General features: G+C 35.1%; 1 protein-coding gene across 2 annotated transcripts in view; it reads left to right on the top strand.

The window, feature by feature from the left end:
• AP3B1 (adaptor related protein complex 3 subunit beta 1) overlaps positions 1-25,584 on the top strand; it is a 262,517-nt gene that overhangs the window by 115,342 nt on the left and 121,591 nt on the right. For both annotated transcript variants that reach the window (XM_045496395.1, XM_045496398.1), the window contains exons 8-14: positions 1,503-1,658; positions 5,558-5,655; positions 6,987-7,041; positions 7,130-7,201; positions 10,118-10,180; positions 13,265-13,397; positions 20,435-20,544. In XM_045496395.1, the coding sequence (XP_045352351.1) occupies positions 1,503-1,658; positions 5,558-5,655; positions 6,987-7,041; positions 7,130-7,201; positions 10,118-10,180; positions 13,265-13,397; positions 20,435-20,544 (687 nt within the window). The remainder of the gene's footprint in view (positions 1-1,502; positions 1,659-5,557; positions 5,656-6,986; positions 7,042-7,129; positions 7,202-10,117; positions 10,181-13,264; positions 13,398-20,434; positions 20,545-25,584) is intronic.

Raw genomic sequence — 25,584 nt, 5'->3', positions numbered from 1 at the left:
ACTCAGCCTCCATTGATACCTCGGGGAGGTTGCACTCGCTGTTACTGTGGGTAAATGGGGGATTTCTGGCTGCTTACTAATTCTCTCCTGATTGCTCTCAGGCGGGGAGGGATAGAAATGCCTTGTTGTTCCCCATGTTTCCTGGGTAGTGTCCTTGTTACCACCGGGTGGTGATGCTATAAGTCTTGAGTGTCCTCAGTATTTTCTTACACTAGCTCAATAGGGAGGGTTGAGGTCACTTTGTTCTTGATGGGAGGACTTAGATATGCAAGCAACCTGCTTTGTCTTTATTGACACCGTGGGGATGCCTTGTTATCTCCTGGTAGAGATTAAAGTCTTGGGCTGTGGAGGCCTTTTCTGACATCACCCCAGTGGGTTGATTGAGGCATCTCATTACAGCTGGAGAAGCTCCCACCTCACCCTTTGCCAGTAGGGGTGGGAATGAGGCCTTAGTTTTTTTTTCCCTCTATCAGTAGCTGTACGAGAGCAGTTATTTTCTGAAAAATTTTGTCGTGCTAGGTTTTCTTTTTCTTGGTCCTTTGGCTACAGACAGTAGGCTTTTGGAGGGTTTGTTTCATCTGGGCTTGGCGTTTTTGGGTTATCAGCTTCTCTAGCACTCAGCTTCTTTGATATATGACTAAAAATGAAAATCCAAGGAACTTACTGTTGTTTCATTCTTTGGGTCATGAGGTCCATATCTAGTCTTTCTTCTCTCTTCCTTTCCCTGCTTAAGTTTGTTTCATATGTAACATCTCCAGTTTCTAGTTGTACATAGTGAGAGGAATAGGAAAAAGTACATCTACTCCCATCTTTGAACAGTAGAAAGTGTGTTTCAGGTAGTACTTGATAATAGAAATTACCTGTAAACAATCGTCGGCTTAGATCGAGGTGGATATTATTGTCTTCGTATGTTTTTTGTTTGTTTGTTTGTTATTAAGACTAAATGCCTCTAGGCAGATTTTATTGGCAGAGATACTAATGCATTCAAATTAAAAGTACAAGTCAAAAATATAGAATCAACCCCTGGATATATATAGGTATCAAACAGAGTTTTTCCTGACAACACAGAGACTTGCTACTTAATCACTCGTTTTTAACCTGTCACGTTTTATTGAGATTTCTTTTATGTGTGCTGCAGTTGAAACACTTCTCTTTATTCTGACCCTTTGATCCAGTTATACACTGACTGATAATGCATGGAAATAGTTTTCAGGTTTTAGGTAGTCTCATCTTATAAGCTTTGTTAGAGTCTCATGTTCAAGTTTTGCCTTTGGTCAGCTATAGATCTATCTGTGAGGATTTAATGTTTTCAGAGGTTTACTATGTAATATAAAAGAAGTATTATCTATAGCACTAAAAGACAGTTACATTGTTATAAAAAGCAAGGCCTTTCTTTTATACAGGTAGCATAGTATTTTCAAATCTCTTTAACAGTAATATTCTTCAGTAAAATACTAGAGTAGATGGTAAAAAGAAAGTTTTCTTTTATTTGTTTCTTATAGGAAGACGGTTTAGAAGACGATGAAAAGAATTTCTATGACTCTGATGAAGACCAGAAGGAAAAGACTGACAAAAGGAAGAAGTCATATACTATGGATCCAGACCATAGACTTTTAATTCGGAATACAAAGCCTTTACTTCAGAGTAGGAATGCAGCGGTATGTTAAACCTTACAAAAATCATGGGTTTTTTTTTTTTTTTTTTTTTAAACAGTGGTTAAAAGTATGTAAGTTCAGTAAACAAGTCTTTATTTTTTAGTGTGCTACTGGATCATTTGTTTATTTGTTTATACATCAAAAATCAGGCTTTTATTAGATTACTTGGCTTGGTAGTTATATACCTACTGGACTTCATTTACTTTTTTGTGGTTTTGTTAATTGGCTTTTCCTAAGATGTTTCTCAGTGGATTGGAAGACTGCATATTTCTGTTACTTGGTTGTAGTTGAGAGCACTTAATCTGGTATCAGTCCATAATATTTATATGAACCTTGTAAGAATTTTTAAGAGGCTAACATAGAAAAAAGCTCCTAGCATAACACCACATACATAATAAATTTTAGTTGGTAGGGTTGACTAACAATTAAAAATCATCTTCATTTGAGTCCTGAGCTTGTTTTATTTTGTTTTACGTCTTCTTATTTTAGATATACTTTATATTTCAAAACAATACATGTACACAATAAAAAATTAGGAAGTAGGGACTAGCAGAAATTTTAAAAAACTTAAAATATCATATTCCAATCATTCAGAAATCACTGTATAATATCTTGATGCATTTTCTTCCAGATCCTTTTTCTGCATAAATATACGTATATTCACATGTGCGTATATCTACACATACGTATTTTTTAAACTAAGATAAAAATCATACTGCATATAGTACTTTTTAATCTTTTTTTCCCTAGTCAGTCCTCTCTATTTCAATAAAATTTTATCTCATTTAATGCCAATTTATCTTAAATTATCTTTTATAAATAGATAATCTAAACCAGTATCTCTTGCACCTGGTTGTTATTGTTCTTAAACCTCTCAAGTCTTGCAGAATACTCTTCTGGGTTTTCTCTTTGCTTCTTTTATAGTGCTATTTAATTTTTTCTTCTGTACCCCTGTTTTACCTGTTAACTGGAAGTTATATATAAACGTTAGATGGAGTCAAGTAAAACATTTTCTTAATATTTTTTAATTAAAAATGTTCTTAATTAATTACTCTGTTTAACTAGTAAAAACTTAGAAAATGTGGAACTGTACTTGAATTACTTTAAGTTTTCTGATGCTTGTGAATTTAGAGGTTAGAGTTTTGTATATATATCCTAGTAATCAGCAGAAGTTTTTTTCTTATACCTCAATTTAATTTCTATATCACTATTAAATAACCATACACAGTAATAAAAAATATTATTTTGTAAAATATGATTCTGTTTCACTGAGCCCAGATAGGCCAGCTTGTATTTAAGTAGCTGTAACTTACCACCCAAAACCATTCTTCATAATTGACTCACTGTTTAACTTTGCCTGGGGAATTGATTTTATAATCCAAATACTTACTGATCAAAAATGTTCTTGAGTGGTGAAACAAATAGAAGTAGCTTGTATTTCTTGTCCCAATATGTTTTGATTCCCTGCTTACTTGATTGTGTACCAAATGGACACAGTTCCCTTTTTGTCCCAGTATGTTTTGGTGTCCTGCATATTTGATGCTGCCAAATACATGTAAAGCCTGGCTTGAAGGATTGCGAACAGATTTCTTTATTTTAGCCCTGTTCTCAGTTAAAGGAGAGACTTTGAGAATTTTTTTTTTCAGGAAACTTACTTGGTCAGTGCTGTGTAGATTGAACTGCAGGCATGGGGCACTGGAAACAGTGTTGGGAGGCTGTTCTAACGGTCTAGATAAGGTGATAGTGGTATCAGTAGTTAGGAATAGAAAAGTGCTTATAGGATATACTTGTATCATGAATGTACATCATGTAACTGTACAAGGCCTATCCAATTTGTATGTTTTACTTATTTTGGACTTTGGAGATATGGGAGCTTCCCTCTTACAGAGCTTTTACAAATTAGACTACAAATTTCAAATTCTGGTTACAGAAGAAACTTTAAACTGTTAGATTTGTAAATACTGGGGGAGAATAAGAGTATGTAGCCCTTGTGGGCTTGAGGGAGTGCCCTAATTAACATATGAGAGGAGATGACATGCTAAGTGGCATCTAGAATCTTAAAAGCCTTGACATATATAGAAAGTACGGTTTATCTTCTTTCCAGTAGCATTTGGCTTACTATTTTTAACAGAAAATGACTTAATTATTTTCTGTAAAATATGTGAAAGAAAGCTTCAGCTTTTCTGTTATATACTAATACTTATTAGCCAGCTGTATGCTTTAATATTTTTAAAATATTTATTTATTTTTGAGAGAGAGAAAGCATGAGTGGGGGAGAGGCAGAGAGAGATGGACATAGGATCTGGAGTGGGGTCTGGGCTGATAGCACAGAGCCCAATAAAGGGCTCAAACTCAGGAATCGTGAGATCATGACCTGAGCCAAAGTCAGATGTTTAATCGACTGAGCCACCCAGGCGCCCTGCTTTAATATTTTTTTTAAATGACTATCACCTACTTTAGATTAAAACAGTCATTAATTGAGATTTTATTTTAAAAGATTTTAAATTCTGGAGAGTTTGTTCTGTAACTAGAGTGTATTTGTGGATCATAACTGAAGAAACAAAATATCCTTAAGCTCCTCAAAATCCCAATATCTGAAAGCTATAAATCAGTCTTATAAAAAAAGTACAACAAAGTGCCAAACAACAGTGCATTTAGGACTCTGAGAACTGTATTTTTAAAACATATTTCTTAATTTTAGAAGGAAATTCTTTATCTCAAGCATCCTCAGGTATTGTATGCTCTTTAAGCATATGTAAAATCCCTGCTATGTATTTGTTACTACTTTATAGACTAAGCAGAAGTAAAGTAGTAGTGATATATTTTCTGAGCTAAAGGCAAGATGATGTAACTATTTCTGCATTTGTCACAAGTAAAGCTGGATAACTTTCCAGTTTGGACTTTTGATGTCTAGATCTAAGTGTAGAGGCATGTAGGGGAAACATTGTACTCTTATATTTTATCACCCTTATAATGGCTTTGAAGCAAAGACTATTTTTAAGGTTCTGCATTTTAGAGAAAAAGATCATTTCACATGCTGTTTTAGAGGAATTGTTTTAATAGAATCCGTTTAATTGTAACTTCCACATACTGATTTTTTAAAATTTTCAGATTGTTAGTTTTGTCCTAAAGTATCTGGGCTTCATTTGGAAAGGCATGCTTACCACTTTTAAAATATTCCCAATTTCAGAGCAGAAGCAGCAGTATTAAGAAGAATAGGGGATTTGGAGTGTTGTATCAAGCTTTGCTTTGTACTGCCAAGCAGACTTTGGGTAGTTCATTTAACATCTGTTTTCTCATAACATCTATTTTCTTTTCTGTTCTCTCCTCTGTATTAGTTTCCTAGGGCTGTCATAACAAATTACCACAAACCAGGTGAATTAAAACAACGGAACTTTATTTTCTCACTTTTTAGTAGGGTATCGAAGGGTTGGTTCCTTCTGGAGGCTCTAAGAGAGAAACTGCTTTTTGCTGGTGTATAGTGGATGCTAACAGTCCTGCATTCCCTGGCTTACAGATTCTTCCCTCCGATCTCTTCCTCCAGTGTTCACATTGCCTTCTCTGTGTCTGTCCTTTTATGTCTCTACTAAGGACACTCACTGGATTTAGGGCGTACCCTAATCCAGTGTGATCTCATCTCCATCATTATCTTAATAATATCTGCAAAGATTGTATCTCCCGGTAAGGTCATATTCTGAAGGTAGACATGAATTCTTGGGAGAACACTCTTCAGCCTGCTTCAAAGGGTAGCAACATATCCATCTTACTTCACATGGATTTTGCTGGAGTTAAAGAAACAATTTGTAGAAATGTACTCTGAAACTGTAGCAAATGTACAAATACTCTGAAACTGTAGCATGCTCCCGTGTTCATAGCTCTTGTTTTCATACTTTATCTTTTAGGTGGTTATGGCAGTTGCTCAGCTGTATTGGCACATATCACCAAAATCTGAAGTTGGCATTATTTCTAAATCACTAGTGCGTTTACTTCGTAGCAATAGGTAGGACGTGATTTTATATGTTATTTCTTTTGTATTCCTTCAAAGGTAATGTATGAATAAATGTCATCTGTCTTGCAGACATTTATTACATGGTTCTGTATTATATCAATAAGATTTCATACTTAAGGGATCTTGATTAAAGCCTTTACATAATTTATCTCTAGGTTAGAGATAAATATAAAATGTTTTTAACCTCAAACCCAAAGAGATTGAAAATGTTTTGGCAAAGTTTAATATCAGATTTTTATCATTTGTTTTGTTTACTATGTATTAAGAATTATAATATTGTTTCAGCTATTTACCTTACCCTGAATATTTTGTTAATAATTAGTTAAATTTAAAATTTTTTTTCAGTGAGTGCTTACCTCTACTAATAGAGTTGGGCGGGGGGAAGACGCATATTTATTTTTGTCTTTAACGTGACTTCAGCACCATAACTATTTAGCCCTGGGCTGACTTTTGCCATTCCTTAGTGAGGTCCTTTGTGTCCCTGTTCTTTCCTCTTCTTTTCCTTTTTATCAGTTCAATAATTTTATTTTCTAAAAAAATTTTTTTTTCAATGTTTATTTATTTTTGGGACAGAGAGAGACAGAGCATGAACGGGGGAGGGGCAGAGAGAGAGGGAGACACAGAATCGGAAACAGGCTCCAGGCTCCGAGCCATCAGCCCAGAGCCTGACGCGGGGCTCGACCTCCCGGACCGCGAGATCGTGACCTGGCTGAAGTCGGACGCTTAACTGACTGCGCCACCCAGGCGCCCCAATAATTTTATTTTCTACAGCCAGCTCAAAGGTTATCAGAGGATCTGGAATGCATCTTTCACATGAAGCTTTATACCAGATTCATTTCTACCTTCATGTCTTAGCTATTTGGACATAAAAGAACGTGACTTTTTTTTTTTTTTTTTTTTTTTTTTTTTTACTCTATCTTTTACTCAGTCATAATTCATAATTGAGTGACACAGTGAGCATCTTACCAAGAGTTTATGTTAATACTGTGGTTATGTTTATTCCCTTAGCCCTAAGAATACTTTCCTTGCATGTGTTCAGAGCAGCTACAGTATTGGCTTTACATCTTAGGAGTTACAGGATTATAAAATTGGTTTTTAATTTTCTAATGATAAATCAAATCTAATTTATTAATAATTTATAGGAAAAATGTGTTTAAAAAGAAGATATTTAAAAGTATCTAAAATTTACTAAAAACTTTTTAATATTCAAGTTGAATGCAATATGAAGCTTATTGGTGTTTTTTTTTTTCTTTAATATACTATTTACATAAAGATACGTAATTGGAAAATATATCCAGTAAAAATTCTCCTTTAATTTCTAGGGAGGTGCAGTATATTGTCCTACAGAATATAGCAACTATGTCAATTCAAAGAAAGGTACGTACATTGTGAACACATAATTCAAGAGAGAAATGAATGTATTAGTATCATAAATGTATTTATATATATATTTTTTATAATCTAGGGTATGTTTGAACCTTATCTGAAGAGTTTCTATGTTAGGTCAACTGATCCAACTATGATCAAGACACTGAAGGTATGCATGTGCTTATTTTTCAGGTATCCTTAATACACGTTTACTTTGAAGATATTGCTGTAGCTTCTAGTATCTGCAAAATGGAGACCTGCTTCTTAAAAAACACAGACACACTTAGGGATTTTCTTTATGCTTTCTAAACTGTATTATTATATCCACTTTCTGTGCTGCATCCTAATAGTACAGACTTTATACATGCTACCTGCACCTTGAATAACGCATAGTATACTGAAGGAGACAGTCATGTAAATAGATAATTTCAGCCCTAGTGTGTTTTCATGATATTATATAGATTTGAATTGAGTACTGTGTAGAACAAGAAAGATGGGGTTAATTCTCTAGGATTTAGAAAATACTTGTAGAAAAGATGATGTTTAAGAGGATCTTAAAAGAATAATATTTTTGTGAATTTTTTTATTTTGGTTGGTAGATTGATTGGGAATTTGTGGGGTTGGGAGTAGGAGAGAAGAACAGTTTATGCTAACACAGATTATGAAAGAGTGTTGTGTTCAGGGCATAATAACTGCAGAACAGAGTGTAGTTAGGGATATAAAGCTATGATAGTTAAAACAATGTGATATTTAGACAGAAAAATAAGTGGGATGGAATAGAAAGTGTGGAAACAGATCAATGGGTATGAAAACATACTATGTAATAGAGAACACATTACAAACCAGTGCGGGAAGGATGGACTTTTCAGCAAATGTTGGAACGATTGGGTATGCACATGGAAACTGAGTTTAATTATACAAAAATCTAATACACATCCAAATTAAAGGATATTTTAGGAGTGCTTGGGTGACTCAGTTGGTTAAGGGTCCTGATCTTGATTTCAACTCAGGTCATGATCTCACGGTTCATGAGATCAAGCCTCATGTTGGTTTGTGTGTTGACAGCATGGAGCCTGCTTAGAATTCTCTGTCCCCCTTTCTCTCTGCCGCTCCTCCACTGTCTCCCCCCCCCCCACCAAATAAATAAACATTAAAAAGACAAATGGAAGGATATTTTAGAAAATAATTGGTTTGTCATCATCGAAAATGTTAAGGTTATAAAGGTCAAAAGAAAGACTGAAAAAGTTTCTGGCTGAAGGAGACTAAAGATACATCTGAATTCAATGTGTGGTATTGACTGGATCCATTTATGTTATAGGATTGAGATAATGTGTAAAACTTAAATGGGAATATGATCGCATGTGTCAGTGTTACTTTCTTGATTCTATTGTGTTCTGTAGGACAATGTCCTTGTTTGTAAGGAACATACACAGAAGTCTTTGGGGATCATGTGGTATCAGATTGGTAACTCTCAAATGATTCAAACTAAAATAGTTCTTATTACTTTTTCTATATGTTTGAGATTGGTTTTAAAAAATTAAAATGTTTTCATCAAAATAAAATAAAGTCAAGTCATAATCTGGGAAAAAAAAATTCCCAGTACCTGTATCTGAGAAATGACTAGGACTCAAAAAATATAAAGAACTTCTACAGTCCAACCCTTTTAATTGGAATGTTTAGACTATTTATTTATTTATTTATTGTTTATTTTTGAGAGACAGAGCATGAGCCAGAGGGGGGCAGGAGGGAGAGGCGCGTACACACACACACACACACACACACACACACACACACACACAGAATCAGAAGTGGGCTCCAGGCTCTGAGCTGTCACAACAGAGCCCGGCGTGGGGCTTGAACCTACAAACTTGAGATCATGACCTTTACTGAAGTTGGTTGCTTACCCAACTGAACCACTCAGGCACCGTGTTTTTTTTGTTTTTTTTTTTTTAAAGTTGATTTATTTATTTAGAGAGAGCATGCGGGTATGAGCAAGGGAGGGGCAGAGAGAGAGAGAGAGAGAGAGAGAAAGAAAGGGAAAGAGAAAGAGAAAGAATCCCAAGCAGGCTCTGCTTCATCAGTACAGAGCCCAACATGAGACTTGAACTCATGAATCATGGGATTATGGCCTGAGCCGAGATCCAGAGTCAGACGCTAAATCAACTGAGCCACCCAGGTGCGCTTAGACCATTTATTTTAAATGTAATTATTGGTATGACCATGTATATGGAGCATGATATGACCATGTAGCTACGTACATATATACATCTTGTGGTTTATTTTCTGTTTATGCTATCTGTTCTGTTCCTTTTTTCCTTTTCATGCTTTCCTTCAGATTTTATGAATTATTTTTTATGAGTAAAAACTGGAACTTTCTTAGTGAGTCTATTGGAGAAGCACTTTTAATTGCATATTTCTTAAAACTGTAAATCCAGAAGAGAGAATTAAAATGTCCCAAGTATTTGGGATGGTAGAATGAATGAGAACAAATCAAGAGAATTAATTAGTATCTGGAAAAACAGATGTATTACATGGAAGACAAGTTGTTTTCTAGCTTTATTAACAAAGAGGGGGAAAAGCCCAGCCACCTCAAATTGTTTAGGTTAATTAGATATAGGTGTGCCTGGGTGGCTCAGTTGGTTAAGCATCCGACTTTGGCTTAGGTCATGATCTCATAGTCTGTGAATTCAAGCACATTAGTCTCTGTGCTAGCAGCTCATAGTTTGCAGCCTGCTTCAGATTCTGTGTCTCCCTTTCTATCTCTACCCCTCACCCACTCACACTGTCTCAATCTCTAAACAAAAAAAATCTTTTTTAATTAAATATAAATTGTAAAGTTGGGACAAACAGGGAAGATGTAGGATTCTCTTTTTTCCTAATTATTTTTAAGCATTATATAATTATCTGTCTTCTCTTTGGAGATGTAGGAAGACAAAAATTCATCTGAAGGGTATTATGCCTCAGAATATTTGTAACAGTGTGACTTTTGTTAAAAACATAAGTGACCTTTATATTAAATGCCTAGTCCTTATTAAATTAATCCTTTTTATTTATGTTTTAAAATGGTACCTTTTCTCTACCCTAGCTTGAAATTTTAACAAATTTGGCAAATGAAGCCAACATATCAACTCTTCTCCGAGAATTTCAGGTTTGTATATAATGCTAATTATAAAATAACTTACAAAATATTTGTTCAGTTTACAGTCAAATATACATCATTCTCAGTTTAGAAGTAGATAATTGTGCTAAATAAAATAGTGATTTGGGACAAGTTTGAGAACTAAGAAATTTATAAATTTTCAAGAATAAACATTAACTACAAATTCAAAATTTAAGGGACATAGAATAGTAATCCCCTTCATGTTTTCATTGAATTTGAAAGACTGGTTTATAACTGTGGTTTGTTTGTTTTTTTTTTGAAATTATGTTATTGGTAAGGATTCCATCTCTCTGTGCTGTCATCAGTATCAGTCTATACTCTGCATTCATGAAAATAGCTTCACTTCTTAACTGCTTGTCCTGTTTCATTGACCTATACTCTTTTAGACAGTGTCCTCTTAGTTTTATGTGCTTTTGGTCTAAAATTTCTCCTGTCATGATGTTTTTATCAGTGTTTTCTTTTGTTGTATTTATTTAAGCCATTAATGCTTTTGGATGAGGTGCCTCTCAGCTCTACACCCTTAAAAGAGTGTTGCTCAAAACTTACCTCATGAATATAGCCTTCATGTTGGAATGGTCAGGGCTGGACACTTAGTTGGTAGATGACAGCAATAGAAAACCTTATCTTAGTATTACGGGTTTTTATATTTCATCAGCAGTTTTCTTAGTAAAAATGTAGCACATGCTACACACAAATTAGTTTTTGCCAACTCCCAACTTTTATGGATTTAATTTACTTTGTTGCTATAATCCTCCTGTATACCCATTTTAAATTTTCTTTTAGCTAAATAGGCATTGTATTTTCTTAACTGTGTGATCTTATACTTTCAACAGAAGTAGTAGAGTATTATAGCATGTCTGGGATTTATCATTTCAGAACTGGATTACTGTACTTTCATGCTGTATGTTTTCCTAGGAGGATGACTTATAAAATTAGGATGTTATGGCTATTCAGTCACCTTATGTTCATATATGCCAGGAAATATAGTATCTCAAGTTCTTATTCAGTAATCTATAGCTATAGAACATTGTTTGGGTTTGATTTTTACCTCATTTTTAGAGGTTTGCTTTTTTTTTTTTAAGTTTTTAATTTTTTGTCTCAATGTTTGTGTTTGCCCTGTTCTTATTGTGGGTAATCTTTTTGGGTAGCCTTTTGCTGTCAACCTACTGCTTACGTCAGGTTTACTGGGGATGTAGACAGTGAGTCTTAGGTAATTTTATAGCATTGTTTAATTGTACACAAGTGATACATTGGACCTATTTCAGAATATTGGTGATCTACCGATTTCATTTAATTTCATTTAACATCAGGGCATAAGGTCCTTTAGTTAGTCAGACTTTCTAATACATTCTTTATATATCCACTTTTTATCACTGTTAATATTTGTACCTCATTTGTGTGTTTTATGGGTTATGTTCATAGATATGTTCAGTTTACTTACAATAGTAATTTTTTGAGTAAAACAGAGAATTTTTCTAATGACGTATTCTAATTGAGGAAATTAGGTCATCAAGTGGGAAACAGTTTTAAATACAATTGACCTCTCCTACATGGAACTAAGAGAATTTGTTTTATTTATTTCTCCAGTATTTATCCTGCTACTTGTACTATTTTCACAAAATTTGTACGGTTTTAGATATTCTTAGATTTTTCTCTTCGGCACCATTTAAATGTACATCCTCTTTGGCATGTTAGAGAACCACAGTGTTAATTGTACATTATGTTCTTCTCATTTGAGGTTGGCAATCTTTTTTTAAAAAATTCACTTGAGGGACGCCTGGGTGGTTCAGTCAGTTAAGTATCCGAGTCTCGATCTCAGCTCAGGTCTTGATCTCACGGCCGTGAGTGCAAGTCCCACATTGGGCTCTGCACTGGGCTTGAAGCCTACTTAAAAGAAAAAAAAATTCCATTGAGGGGCACTTGACTTGTTCAGTCAGTAGAACATGCAACTCTTGATCTCAGGGTTGTAAGTTTAAGCCCACGTTGAGCATAAAGCTTATTTAAAAAAAAAAAATTAAAAAAAATTCAGTCGAACATGGGATTTTAAATTTTGTTACATATAATATATAAATATGCATATTTAAAGTATACTCATTTCTGTAAACAAAGCTGAATTTTAAATTAAGAAATTTATAATCAAAGTGAAATTCGTTAGGGTTATAGTAAATTTTGTAAAGATCTTTTAACTTTCTATTATTAAATCAGTTATTTTTAAGTTTATATAAATGTATAGTTTATATTTTTATTTTTATATAAAAATTTTTTTTAGTTTTATTAATTTATTGGGAGAGAGAGAGAGCAGGGGAGGAGCCGAGACAGACGGAGACACAGAATCTGAAGCAGTCTCCGCACTCAGTGCAGAGCCTGATGGGCGGCTTGATCCCATAAACCATGAAATCGTGACCTGAGCTGAAATCAAGAGTCGGTTGCTTAACTGAGCCACCCAGATGCCCCTACACTATATTTTCAAAACATTCTTTTAAAGAAAATCTATTTCAAAACTGTGGCATTTTGTTGCAAAATGAATATATATATATAAAGTCTTTACTGAACTACTCACTGTAGCTATAGTAGTTTTATTACATTCAGATACCATTTTGAAAGTAAAATGTTTGTCAGTGGTATATTTGTCCTTTTCCTCCTCTTCTCCCAACTTTAGATTTAGTGTCTCTGAAAAAGCAACCCTTTTTTTCATAGATTCACAGATGCTGCTGGTTAAATGAACTGAAACCTCCAAAGAGAGAGTTCTCATCATCTCTTTCAACCTTGCACTTAAACTAATTGCTGTCTTTGGGTGACTGCTCCCCACTATCTGTTTTGGAATCACAAGCCTCTGTGGCCACAGGTGAATGAACCTGGCTTGAAAATGCGCCTCTTCTAAGGCACATTGTTTAAGTAAAAACAAAATTTAATTAAGCTAAGTCATCATTTGGACCTCTTGCGCATATAAATGAGAATATTGTGTTATGTATTATAAAATTTTCATTTTTGGCAAAGCTTAATACAATAGGGATCTTTTTGTTCACTTGTTAGTACCCTAAAGTATAAACTAATTGAAATGGTATTTTTTAGACCTATGTGAAAAGCCAGGATAAAGAATTTGCAGCAGCCACTATTCAAACTATAGGCAGATGTGCAACCAACATCTCAGAAGTCACAGACACATGCCTCAATGGCCTGGTATGTCTCTTGTCCAACAGAGATGGTAAGTTAACAATGTCATTTTACTTCAAGAAATTTACCCTTTGAATATTCTTGGCATGTTCTTCAAATTGTAACATTTTTTACATCTCATTTTAGTGTTTCCTGTATGTCAATAGCATGGTCATGATGAAAGTAGCATTTTATCTTTGAAATACAAAGACCCACACACACTTCTTTGTCGTTGTTTTAGTAAATTAGATAGTTAACTTGGAAACAGTGTTTGTTTCTCCTTAAACAAGAACTAAGAAAGTGTGTTTTATTTTATTTCTTCACAGTTTAATCACCTTCATTATACCCTTTCCACAAAGGTTCTGTTTTACTGCTTTTAATGACATAGAAGTCATATATAATATTGGTTCACCTGCAGAGGGTGCTAAAAGCAGGCAAATGACTATAGCATGGAGAGGTGGCTAGATCAAAAAAGTATGTTTATTGTGTATCTTCAAAGGTTTGTTCTAAAAATGCATCTAATAATTTCATATTCAGGATTAAACTTGATTTAACAGTCATTAGTTTGAAAGCACTTCATGTTAAGTCAGACAACATGTAAACATATTGTAAAACTGGATAGGTGATGACCAGTAAAATGCATAATCTAGGTTTCATATTGTTCTGTGGTAAAATGTCAGTTATTTCTATGGTATGGCTTTAGAAAGTGAAGCCATTTGGAGAAAGAAATATTAGTCACTTTCACCTTTATAATATATTTAGAGGATTTTTATTATGATTGTATATTTGATTAAAACAAGAGATTCTTTTTAAGAAAAGCTTAATTTTTTTGTGTAAAATCATTGAAATTATTTGTGGAATTCTAAGTATAATTACATCATATTTAGACATAGCAAGCATATTGAAACATAAGAAGCTTGAATACATTTTATATTTATACTTTATTTATATTATTATGTATATTTTCATGACAATAATTCTGTTATCCCTAATTATCTATTCCTACATGTAGATCTCTTTAGAAAACTGTAACATTGTGATAAGTACTTCTAAGGATATTATTGAAACAAAATTTAGCCCCGAGTAAGAGTGATTTTTTTTTTTTATTGTGAACATAAAATTATAAACCTTAATCCTGCAAACTCAAGATAATATGATGGGTAGAACATTTATCTACATGCAATATTAAAATTCTAAATAAGTGACAACAAAAATTACCAAGGAAATAGATTTTTAAAAAATATGACTGTAGAAGGTAACTAGAGGAGATTAAGTTTTAAATGTCAGTCATTTTGTCCATTTCTACTTGTATTTTTTTTTAATGTTTATTTTTGAGACACACAGAAAGAAGGAGTGTGCATGTAAATGGGAAAGGGAGACTGAGAATCCAAAGTGGCCTCGGAGCTCTCAGCCCAGACCCAGACATGAGGCTCAAACTCACAAACCGTGAGATCGTGACCTGAGCCAAAGTCAGATGCTTAACCAACTGAGCCACCTGGGCGCCCCTTACATTTAATGATAGCATCCTTTTTGTCTCTATTTCTTGTTTTTTTAATGTTTTCTTCATTTTTGAGAAAGAGAGCGCGCGCGAAAGCAGGGGAGGGACAGAGAGGGAGAGTGACAGAGGATGTAAAGTGGGCTTTGCGCGGATGACAGCACCAAGCCTGATGTGGGGCTTGAACTCACAAGCTGTGAGATCATGACCTGAGCCGAAGTCGGACACTCAATTGACTGAGCCACCGAGGTGCCCCTTTCTCAGTTTCTATGTCACACTTTAAGTGTGAGTTGAAAAACATGTTTTATTTCCTATATCTTAATAATGACTTTCTGTTTGGTTTTATGTAGTGCTTTTCTTGGGAAGGTATCTCCAGAACATTAAAGGTGATGAACCAAAGTTTTCCAGGGTAAATTATTCTTTTAAAATTTAGTTGCATATAAAAAGTACTACAAATTATTTAGAATATTCATTGGTTCTTTTACATACAAAAGAATATTCAAGGTTTCTCAATTTTAGTTTTTGACCCTTTTTTCTCATGTGAAATTTGCAAATTGTGTATTTTAAAGCAATTATCTCTACTTCAGCTTTATAATATATTAAAATCTTGAACAATATTTTTTATTGACTTTAATTTAAAAGATGAATATTCTATCTTTATAACACTTTGAAAGGAAGAATACATTGTTTTATAATTAGATAATGGGGGACAAATATAATCTATGTTTACTCTTAAAGGTAGGAGGATTTACTAATTTAAACTTTCATATTTTAATGTTTAGACTTTTGTTTTTGGTAAATCAAAACTATCCTTACAACCATGGCTTTTTTTCCTACAGTTTGAATATTAAGAAACTTAAATCATAGTGTCCTGATTCTGGTTACATAATCATCATTAGCCTATAGTATCTGATTCTTTGATTATTTATTATATGAGCTACACTTTTGTAGTTTGGACACCTCAATAAAAGTAACTGGTAAAACGAATAAAGAGAATATTCATATTATTATCAGTAGCATTAAAGAAAGTATTAGTATTTTTAACTTTATAGTGACCGTTCCTGACAATAGAGCCCCTTTTTTCCTCCTATTAAAAGATCTGCTTTTAGGAATAGGTATCAAGAATGAGGCCTCAGTTTCTTTAAAATCTCTTAAGATCTTTTGAGGCTCTAAGGATCTGTGATTCTTGATTTTCTGTTAATTCAAATACCTCATCATCTCTTCAGATAACGTATCTTAAAACCATAGGTGCAACATTTCGGCTTCATTCTTTTTTGCCTATATTCAACATATTGTTTTTAGATGTGTAGATTTTTGTTTTCACTTTTTATTTTTTTATGTTACTTCTGTCTTCTTGACATGGAGAGGGCTTTTCAAGGCTGACTTGAAGCTTGCCTAAAATAGTTCAGTATCACTAAGGTTAATTTGATAATTTCTCAAGGATCTTTATGAGAAATCTGCATTTCAGTTGGCTTAAGATAATTTAATTCTGTAAGTTAACTTACTTCAGGTAATACATTAGCAAAATTTGCTTGCCTAAATAACCTTACCATCTGTAAACTAAAAGGATTGGGGCAGAGGACTACTTTGTGTTTCATTTAGTTTTATATATTTCAGTAAACATTTATTGAAAACTTGAATCAGTTGGGGTATTTAGTAAATGTTGAATAGATGAATGAGGTACTCATTCAGCCTATAAAAAAAAGGTTCTTCCCTTTACAGAGTTAACAGTCTAATCGATGAAAACAGTAATATAAAAAACATGTATTACAGTCTTTTTGTATATTGCCCAGTTAGCCTGTGGTGAGCTATCTGCTTGTATGCAGAACTAGACTGCCTGTGTTTGAATGTTAATGTTATCTTGAATAAATTACTCAATCTCCCTGTGCTTCAGATTCTTCATTTGCAAAATGAGTATAATAGTAGACTATAGTAACCTGGAAGACATGCTAAATGAAATAAGCCTGCCACAAAAAGCCAAATACTGAATGATTCCACTGGTGTGAGATACCTAAAATGGTCAAATTCATAGAATCAGAGACTGGAATGGCAGTGCCAGGGGATGGAGGAAAAGGGAAATGGGCAATTACTAAACAGCAAACCTAATGTTTCAGTTAATTAAGCAAGTTGAATAAGCCCTAGAGATTTGCTGTGCAACATTGTACCTATAGTCAACAACAATGTATTGTACATTTTAAGGTTTGGTATGAGGGGCGGGACACCTGGGTGGCTCAATCGGTTAAGCGTCTGACTTTGGCTCAGGTCATGATCTCACAGTCCGTGGGTTCGAGCCCTGTATCTTGCTCTCTGCTGACCGCTCAGAGCCTGGAGCCTGCTTCAGATTCTGTGTCTCCCTCTCTTTCCGCCCCTCCCCTGCTAATGCTCTATCTCTCTCTGTCTCTCAAAAATAAATAAACGTCAAAAAATAAATAAATAAAGTTTGGTACCAGGGTAGATCTCATGTTCACTGTTCTTATCAAAATTAAATTAAATTAAATTAAAAAATAGTAGGTTGTACTTCTAGAGTAAGGGCCATTAAGTTTTGTTAAGGACAGGGAAGAAGCTTGGAAAGGTGAGAACACAGGATCGTTTTGTGCTTTGGATAGAGCGGCACCACAGTCCTGGAATCTTTGAAAAACAGGAGATAGTATCAAGGAAAAGTATGGTGTGATTACAGGAAGGGATAAGAAGGCACATGGGGTAGGCAGAATCATGCCTCCCACATAGATGTCCGGGTCCTTATGCCCAGAACCTGTGAATATCCTTACCTTACCTGGCAGAAGGGACTTTGCCGAGATTAAGATTCTTGAGATGGAGGTCAAAAGGGTCCTCCTAAGGGAAGGAGGAAGGTCAACAAAGTCAGATATCAGAAGCAGAGATTGTAAGTGATGCCATTGCTGGAATGGGGCCTTGAGCCAAGGAATGCATACAGTCTGTAGAGGTTGGAAAAAGGCAAAAACTGGATTTTCTCCTAGAACCCACGTAGAGATGGTCCTGTTGACACCTTGCTTTTAGCCCCATAAGGGCTAAACTGTTAACTCCTGAGTCCGGAACTGTAAGATGCTAAATGTGTATTGTTTTAAGCCTTTAAGTTTGTGGGAATAGGAAAGTAATACAGCATGAAAGATAAATGATGCCAAATATATATTTCAGCTGTGGCCAATCCTGCCTCTGCATGTGGATAATTAAAGTTATACAATATTTTTTCTTTTTTTTTTTTTTAACGTTTATTTATTTTTGACACAGAGAGAGACAGAGCATGAACAGGGGAGGGGCAGAGAGAGAGGGAGACACAGAATCGGAAACAGGCTCCAGGCTCTGAGCTGTCAGCACAGAGCCCGACGCGGGGCTCGAACTCACGGACCGTGAGATCATGACCTGAGCCGAAGTCGGACGCTCAACCGACCAAGCCACCCAGGCGCCCCTACAATATTTTTTCTTAGTCTAGTTTTGCTATATTTTAAAAATATAAATTTTTATACTGTAGATTCTTAAAACCACATTTGCTATATTTTACTTTGCATCATAATTACTTATATAACCATTTAAATTTTCTTACTAGAATGTAAGTTTGACAAGAGCAGGATCTTAATCTTTGTTTGCATCAAAGCTCAAAGCAGTGGTCTTTATAAAAGTAATAGCTGTATGTAGTAACTTAGAATTTTGAGGTAAAATTGTACATTCGCGTTCTGAGTTTGAATTCTGGACAAAGTCATATAATTCTAGTCCATTTCTCTCTTCATCTTTAAAATAATGATAGTAAGATACCTACCATATGTTGCCGTGAGTAGAGAAAGAAATACATCATTTTGTAAACTGAAGCATTGTATAAACACTGATTTATCATTCCACTGGAGAAATAGGTATATATAGTTTGAAATATGTATATTTAATAATGATTAGAATGATAAAAATTTCACTTACATTCTTTTTTAAAATTTTTTTTTTCAACATTTATTTATTTTTGGGACAGAGAGAGACAGAGTATGAACGGGGGAGGGGCAGAGAGAGAGGGAGACACAGAATCGGAAACAGGCTCCAGGCTCTGAGCCATCAGCCCAGAGCCCGACGCGGGGCTCGAACTCATGGACCGCGAGATCGTGACCTGGCTGAAGTCGGACGCTTAACCGACTGCGCCACCCAGGCGCCCCTTCACTTACATTCTTAAAGGGAGCTAGATAAGAAAATATATTTCAGAGAAAAGAATAAACACAAATCTTAGTATTTTCAGTATGATATTGAAATAAATCTTTGTAGTGTATGCCAAGGGAAGCTCTAATATCCATGAAGCCCTATTAATAAAAAATGTCAAAGTGATAAGTGAAGGCATTGTTGACTTATTTTTTTTGGCATCAGTAGCATTAATAATTGTTTATGCAAGATTCATTCCATAAGTTCAGGTGCTCTGGCTAGTTCAACAACAATTCTCTGCTGGTGCCACCATAAATACAACTCTGGACCAGTGATTAGCCACTTAAGTTTGATAACTGAGTCTCAGAATCCGTTTGAGGATCTGTTTCCTTGGAGCCACTCCCACTGCCAATTATTATATTAGTAAGGCCCTGGCAAGAAACAGATGGCACACTTAAAAGGAACGATTGAAGAGAATTTAATGAAGGAACTACCTATAAGGTGTGGGCAGGATTAAGGGAAACCAAGAAGGTGTGACGTAACACGCTGGAGCTAACAGGCTAGCAACAGTGGGAAGCCCCTTTATCAGATCTAGAATTGAAGGGAAGGGATGTGAGGAGTGGGACCAGACTCAGCAGGAGAGAGCCACTCCCAGGAACTGAAACTCTCCGAAGAGGAATGCATGCACTGCCAAGGGAGGCCTTGCAGTAGAGAGAGCGTGGATAGCAAATACGCTCTCCTTCTGCCCTTGATCTCCTGCTGGTGCTTCCTATCAGCTAAACACAGCTGGAAGCCAGGGGTAAGGGAGTCTGGTTGATGCAGTCCACAGAGTAGGTCACGAAAGGCAGACAGTGGATTCATGCAACAAATGGAGACATTCCAGTGCACAAACCTACTCTTTCTGGCTTTGAAGTCTGTTACTTCTATAGTAACACCTTTCTTACTACTGATGATCCTTACTACTCACTTGTCTGGACAGACCACTTAAGGAATTTTTGTTTTTAGTTTGCTGTTTTCTTTAGAATTGGAAAAAAGTTACTTAGATTGTAGGTGTTTGATTACCACTTTATAATTGATAGGAATCAAAGAACTGTATAACTACTTAATTACCACACTGTGGTAGAAATCAAGTATTTGAAAGCTGTAGTTAAAAACCAGACGCTTGAACATTATGGTGTGTAGCAAAATTGAACCTCACTTTCCTTTTTTGACTCAAAGAGGCAGGTATTGAAAAGGGGTATCAGAAGCTAGGAGGCAACAGCAGAGATTAGAAATTTAAGTGTACTCTTCTGCTTAAAACAGTGTGAACCCCCAAAATTTGGAAATTTATTCCTGGTTATAGTTTTCACCTTGTCGTTAAGACACGTATAATATTTTGTTAATTTAAATTTACATTTGACCAAGAATATTGCATTTGAATTGCATTACACATATGTAATATGAATGATCTCTGTCTTTTTCAGAAATAGTTGTTGCTGAAAGTGTGGTTGTTATTAAGAAATTACTGCAAATGCAACCTGCACAACATGGTGAAATTATTAAACATATGGCTAAACTCTTGGACAGTATCACGGTGAGTACCAATTAAGAGATCTTTCCTGAATTTTAACTAGATATTTGTCAGTAAATTATAGTGTTAAAATAAATGGACATCTTAATGTATAGTGGCTAAGAAACCTTAACTATCTAGATTCACATCCTGCTTCTAAGATTTGACACTGTTGTGGAAGGGAATTACAAATCTGAAAAAGGGGAAGGATGCAATAAATGCTGTAGTGTTACATTGGAATTGGAGATAGCAGTGTAAACTTCATAGGTTTTTATATTCTAGATGTATGTGAGTGTTTAAATGCATGTGTGTATGTGTCTACACACGTTTATATGTATAGATATGAATGCATATATTGGGTATACAAACATCTATTTCTTAAGTTGTCCTTTGAGAGGGCCTACATGCATAATACTCGAATACAAATGAGCACAGCTAGTGCCCAGATCTTGTTTTGTTTTTTTAATTGAGATATAATTTTATACCATAAAATTCACTCTTATATAATTTAGTGGGTTTTGGTATATTCATAAGATGGTGCAATCATCACTGCTGTGTAATTCCAGTGTGTTTTCATCATTCTAATAAAAGAATCCCATGGAAATACAAATCAAAACCACACTGAGATACCACCTTATTATACCTGTCAGAATGGCTGACATTAACAACTCAGGCAACAACAGATGTTGGTGAGGATGCGGAGAAAGAGGATCTCTTTTGCATTGTTGGTGGCAATGCAAGCTGGTGCAGCCACTCTGGAAAACAATATGGAGGTTCCCCCAAAAAACTAAAAATAGAACTACCCTACAACCCAGCAACTGCACTATTAGGCATTTATCCACGGGATACAGATGTGCTGTTTCAAAGGGACACATGCACCCCCATGTTTATAGCAGCACTATCAACAATAGCCAAAGTATGGAAGGAGCCCAAATGTCCATCGATGGATGGATGGATAAAGAAGATGGGGTGTGTGTGTGTGTGTGTGTGTGTGTGTACACACACACACACACACACACACACACACACACACACACACAATGGGGTATTACTCGGCAATCAAAAAGAATGAAATCTTGCCGTTTGCAACTACACGGATGGAACTGGAGGTTATTATGCTAAGTGAAATTAGTCAGTCAGAGAAAGACAAAAATCATATGACTTCACTCATATGAGGACTTTGAAAAAAACAGATGAACATAAGGGAAGGGGAACAAAAATAATATGAAAACAGGGAGGGGGACAAAACAGAAGAGACTCATAAATATGGAGAACAAACAGAGTTGCTGGAGGGGTTGTGGGAGGGGGGATGGGCTAAATTATGGCCAAGGGACATTAAGGAATCTACTCCTGAAATCATTGTTGCACTATATGCTAACTAATTTGGATGTAAATTAAAAAAATACATAATAATAAAGAATCCCATGGCTCAAACTCCTGATTCTCCCTTTACTCCAGCTCTTGACAAAGTAATCTACTTTGTCTCTATGGATTTGCTTATTCTGGATATTTCATATAAATGGAATCATATATCAAGTGGCCTTTTGTGTCTAGCTTCTTTAACTTAGCATATTTTCAAGGTTTGTGCATGTTCTAGAATGTAGTACTGCATTCCTTTTTTATGGTAGATCTTGGTTTTTAAATTCCATTCACCACTCAAAGGAAACCAGGGCTGCTTAGAGAAATGACTGGTTTCAGAACTAGGGCAAGGGAAGAGCAAGATGATCTTGGACCATATTGTTGGGCTTTAAAAAGCAAGGAAATGCTCACAGAATGATAGAGATATGTCAAAAAGACAAAGAGCCAGCTTGAAGGGGTTCTCACTGGTCAATTTGAACAACAAAATAAACTACGGTAAAAGAATTATGGCCTATTGAATAGAGTAAGACTCTCTTGAGTCCACACTGGAATGAATGAATGAATGAGAGAAAGGGAAGCTCTTTCTTACAATGCAAAACAACTAATAAATATGAAAGGCATGATGGAATTGGAATATCACCATTTGCAAGCTATCACAACAATAATTGATTCAGGTAGGAATCATCAAGCAATGCTAAAAACTAGGGGGTGAAAGTTTGAGTAGTAAGAGGATATCTGTACAGTCTCAAAGTATACCCTCATAAGATACTTCATTATGAAGCATAAGTTAATGACTTTTGACTTTCACAATGGAGAAACCTGACAGGTGCTGCATGAACCAAATGAACATAGTTAACATTGCCAGCAATGGGATCAAATACCTTCTGATATGACCTACTGAATAGAACTCAGCTTCAGGTCTGTTGCATTTCTGCCAAAAATGAATAACTTGGATACAATCAAGAGGAAACATGAGACAAACTCAGATGAAGGTATACTACAAAATAACTGGCTTGCACTCATTTAAAATGCCAGTATCATGAAATATAAAGAAAAATTCAGGACCTTTTTCACATTAAAAGAGATTAAAAGGATATGACAACTTAATGCTACACATATTTTTAATTTTCTTTTGCTATAAGGGACTTGGTAGGGAAAAATGGAAAAATTTCAATAAGATCTGTAGATTAGATAAAAGTATTGGTTCACTGTTTAAATTCCTAATTTTTAAATCATTTTACTGTAGTAATGTAAGAGCATTCCTTTTTTTTTTTTTTTTTTTAAATTTTTTAACGTTTATTTTTGAGACAGAGAGAGACCAGAGCATGAACGGGGGAGGGGCAGAGAGAGAGGGAGACACAGAATCTGAAGTAGGCTCCAGGCTCTGAGCCATCAGCCCAGAGCCCGACGCGGGGCTCGAACTCACGGACCGTGAGATCGTGACATGAGCTGAAGTCGGACGCTTAACCGACTGTGCCACCCAGGCGCCCCAGAGCATTCCTTTTATTACGAAGTTTGCACCGAAGTATTTTGGTGTTTAAGGGCAAGTCTACAACTTATTATCAGTTTAGAAAACAAAATATCTGTGTATGTATGGAAAAGTAAAGCAAATATATAGTAAGCTGATAACATTTGGGGAATCTGTGTGAAGAGTACTCAAAACCTCTGTTTATTTTTCTTCCAAGTTTTCTATAAATCATAAAATTGTACTTAAATTAAAACCAAATATTAATCTTGGCTCCACCATTTACCATCTCTGTGTTTTTCCATTAAAACTTCTATACTTTAACCATCTGTGAAATGATAGTGGGGAAAAAAAAAGACAACCTCTCATATTTTATAAATATTATGTTAGTTAATATATGTAAAGCTCTTAAGGATGTTTCTGGCACATAGGTACTACATAAGTGTCTGCTGTCATTATTATTAGGTCTTATTTCATTCCCTTCTACCTTTAAAACTGAAGGTTTTTTTGAAGAATTACTTGAAAAGAATTTTATTTCCTGATCTAAAACTCACTCCTCAGTCTGTCACAGTCTGATTTTGCCTCCCCACTAGTCCACTAATACTGCCTTTGCCAGGGTCACTCACTGTTTTCTTATTAAACCCAGTGCATAATTTGCTGTTCGTGTGTCTTTCATGATCTTTTGTTAACATTTGACTTCATATACTGCTTCTTCCCTTTTGAAACATTCTCCATGGCTTCTGTCTGGTTTTTCTTCAAACTCTTCTCCATTGTGTCCCTTCATTGTTGGTTAAAGTTAAAAACTAATGTTCTGTAACTAACAGAGTTGTAGTTTGGGGGAAATGTATTATTTTTTTCTTTGAAGTTGGGGTGATACGTACTCTGATGTTCTTAAGAGGGGTCATATTTGTGTGGTTCAAGGCAAGTTTTGGAGCCTATCAGGACCAATTTTTAATATCTCTGGTGGTGAAATTTTCTTTCCCCTCAAGGTGTTAGTAAAGCTTGCAAGGCAGTTACATAATTATTTTAAAGCTAAGAGTAAGACTCACAGAAATGTGTTAGCATCTGAGCTCCCACCACATTTCTCACCAGAGAGTGCCTTTGTCTTTGTATCTACTCTTAATATTGATTCCAGTTATCAAAGCCAGGACTTCTCACAGATTGTGTATGAGAGGTGTAGGGGTTAAGAGAGTAGCTTTGATATTTGCAAATTTAAGAAGCTTAAAATCATAGCAGCTGTCTTTTCTGACCACAGTGGTATGAAGCTAGAAATAAAAAATAAGAGGAAGGTGAAAAGATCAACAAATATATGGAAACTAAACAGCACACTTTGAAACAACCATTGAGTCAAAGAGGAAATCAGAAGGAAAAAATTATCTTGAAACAAGTGAAAATGAAAATACAATGTATCAAATATGGTATGCAGCAAAAGTGGTTTGAAACTTTATAGCAATTGTAGAGGAAAGATTATATCAATGAACACACATATTAAGAAATCAGATCTCTGGGAATGCAAGCTGGTGCAGCCACTCTGGAAAACACTATGGAGGTTCCCCCAAAAAACTAAAAATAGAACTACCCTACAACCCAGCAACTGCACTATTAGGCATTTATCCACAGGATACAGATGTGCTGTTTCAAAGGGACACATGCACCCCCATGTTTATAGCAGCACTATCAACAATAGCCAAAGTATGGAAGGAGCCCAAATGTCCATCGATGGATGGATGGATAAAGAAGATGGGGTATACACACACACACACACACACACACACACACACACACACACAGTGGAGTATTACTCGGCAATCAAAAAGAATGAAATCTTGCCATTTGCAACTACACAGATGGAACTGGAGGTTATTATGCTAAGTGAAATTAGAGAAAGATGAAAATCATATGACTTCACTCATATGAGGACTTTGAAACAAAACAGATGAACATAAGGGAAGGGAAATAAAAATAATATAAAAACAGGGAGGGGGACAAAACAGGAGAGACATAACTATGGAGAACAAACTGAGGGTTACGGGAGGGCTTATGGGAGGGGGATGGCCTAAATGGGTAAGGGGCACTAAGGAATCTACTCCTGAAATCATTGTTGCACTATATGCTAACTAATTTGGATGTAAATTTTAAAAAATTAAATTTAAAAGAATAAAGGAAAAAAAAAGAAGATAAAACTTCCAAAAGTGGTTAAAACCTAAAAAAAAAAAAAAAAAGAAAAAGCAGATCTCAAA

The sequence above is a fragment of the Leopardus geoffroyi genome, chromosome A1 (genome assembly GCF_018350155.1).
Source record: "Leopardus geoffroyi isolate Oge1 chromosome A1, O.geoffroyi_Oge1_pat1.0, whole genome shotgun sequence".
NCBI lineage: Eukaryota > Metazoa > Chordata > Mammalia > Carnivora > Felidae > Leopardus > Leopardus geoffroyi.
Note: the sequence above shows the minus strand (reverse complement) of the source record. Positions and strands in the feature narration are given on the sequence as shown.